Raw genomic sequence first — 2,386 nt, 5'->3', positions numbered from 1 at the left:
AGAGTGGAAAAACGAGGCATGTTATCCTTCGATTGTTTGGCTGCTTTGGGTAATTCTCTTTTATTTCCTCTAATAGTTCCAACTAATGTAGTTTTTTTGGCCAATAATTTAGTCGCTAGTGACATGCTCGTAAAAAAGTTGTCGATCGTGATATTTCTTCCACGGCCTGTATATGGTTCGACAAGTTTCAGAACAAACGTATTCGCTTAGAAGCATTGACGATGGTCGTTGTTCATCTTTCCCTAAGTAAGCAAAACCATTCAACACGTACTTGCTAGTAACGTCTGATGCAAACCAGAATTTGATGCCAAATGTGGGAAATAATTGTTCGTCAACTGTTATGTTTTGCCCTGGTTGATAGCAAGCTTGACTGTTTTCAATAAACTTGTCCCATATTTCCGAAACCAAGGCAAATTTATTTATTCGGATGCGTGTACCTCTTTCAGTCCGTTTGTCGAAAGGAATAAAGCGTAGAATTTGCTTGAACTTATCTCGAGACATAGTTCTTCTGAAAAATTCGGGACCCCACTTGACTGACCATAAATAACTTAGTTTTAAATTTTTTGCCTCGTAGACTCCACGAGCATATAAAATGCCAATAAATGCACGTATTTTCGGCAGTGTAGTTGTCCAATCGTAATTCAAAATTCGGCGGGCTTCTTCTTCTGTGCACTTTTTTATATGCTTGATAATATAATCATTTATTATCGCCGAAAATGCACTGACAAGATTATTTGCCATAACGTTTCTTCTTGCGTAGCCTGTTGGCCCTGTCACACCCTTGAAAATACACGTAACTGGTAGCCTTCCGGGAATACCGCCTTCGTCAAATTTCGACCACACAGTACCATCTGCAGCTGTTTCGGTCTCCTGAGAGGTATTTTCAGTTTCTTCATCTGAACTAATTAGCACCCTACGCCTTTTCCTGGGCACATTGATTACATCTTCATTTTCATCGTTGGTGATCCCCTCCTCATCGCTCTCTTCAGCATCAGATGTTTTACTTTGAATATGATCCGATTCATCTAGAGATGATAGTTCCCATCTCGTTGCATTGGATTCTATATCCGAACACTCTTCACCTATCTTTCTTAGCTTTTCTAATAGTTCTCTTCTGTTGGACATTTCTTTTATGAACTTAGGGCGAGGAAGAAATCAACTAAACAACGTGTTAGAACGACTGGCAGTGCACAAAGCAGGCCTGACCGAAGTGGACACCTGCGCAACCGTATCGATCACAGTATGAGATCATTTGTCAGTGATCCCCCTTTCCATTTGAATTACATTATAGCGCGTTCAAAGGGAACAAAGCGCGTGGTCAGGTCTGACATAAAGATTCGAATAACAAGTAAGAATAACAATAACTTTACTTATTAAACTGCAACTTATCAAGTATACACTGGAGTGGGAAATCTTGTGTTTATCGATGGAATAATGGACAAAACGAAGTACTTAAAAATGTTGCAGGAAAATTTAAAAGATAGTGTATCAAAATTAAATTTACCATGTAATTACTGGTTTCAATCGGACAATGATCCGAAGCACACCGCCAAAATAGTTAAAGAATGGATATTGTATAACGTTCCACACGTTTTATCACATCCACCGCAAAGTCTAGATTTAAACCCCATTGATCATTTATGGGATGAAGTAGAAAGAAAACTGAGAAATACAGTTATTACCTCGAAAGAAGCGTTAAAACGAAATATTACTGAAATATGGCAATCAATTGATTCAAATGTTACTTCTAAGTTAGTCCACTCAATGGAAAACCGACTTAGGGCCGTTATAAAAGCCAAAGGTGGGGCAACTTCCTATTAAAACTTTAAATTATTCAATTTAAGTAATTATTAAATGTTCCGTTCGAATACTTTTGTGAGCCGCTTCTGGTACGTGTTTACAATAAATGTAGTGTAAAAACGGCATAAATTGTTGAATTACTGTCTAATCCTACTTATGTAGTCTTAAGACCCATCCCTTGCTATATGTGTCATATTACATCAAATACTTCAATTTAACATCCATATTTCATTAGTTGAATATTAGAATTGTAAGCGTTCGAATACTTTCGTGTATGAGTGTATGTCGAAATCGACAATTTATCATGAACTTGTATGTTATCATGTTATTCCAATCCAGAGCCGAACTGGCCTTCTCCAAGCAGTCAAAATGACTGCTTCTCGGCAATATAGGTATAACACACATATACCATATGTATACAGGGTGGGGCAAATAAAGTGTTACAGTGCAATATCTCCATTATCATTAATGATACGCGAAAATGCTTCAGAAACAAATTGTTTGGTTCGGAGGGGGACGTATTTTGGTGGAAATGTTTTTTTTTTTTTCAAGGTCATATCTTTTGAGATATCAAGGTCATCGATGT

The 2,386-nt window shown here is 37.4% G+C and overlaps 1 protein-coding gene across 1 annotated transcript; it reads right to left on the bottom strand.

Annotated features, from left to right (window-relative positions):
• Positions 1 to 108: 108 nt before the first annotated feature.
• Positions 109 to 1,137, bottom strand: LOC144477755 (uncharacterized; the record flags this gene model as incomplete). Its single annotated transcript, XM_078195496.1, has 1 exon — positions 109 to 1,137. A coding segment is annotated over one exon (1,029 nt), but the record flags the coding sequence as incomplete, so codon positions are not given.
• Between the last annotated feature and the right edge of the window lie 1,249 nt (positions 1,138 to 2,386).

This window comes from Augochlora pura, unplaced genomic scaffold (assembly GCF_028453695.1).
Source record: "Augochlora pura isolate Apur16 unplaced genomic scaffold, APUR_v2.2.1 APUR_unplaced_3405, whole genome shotgun sequence".
NCBI classification, from domain to species: Eukaryota; Metazoa; Arthropoda; class Insecta; order Hymenoptera; family Halictidae; genus Augochlora; species Augochlora pura.
The sequence above is the reverse complement of the archived record's forward strand: the minus strand, read 5'-3'. Positions and strand labels throughout refer to the sequence as shown.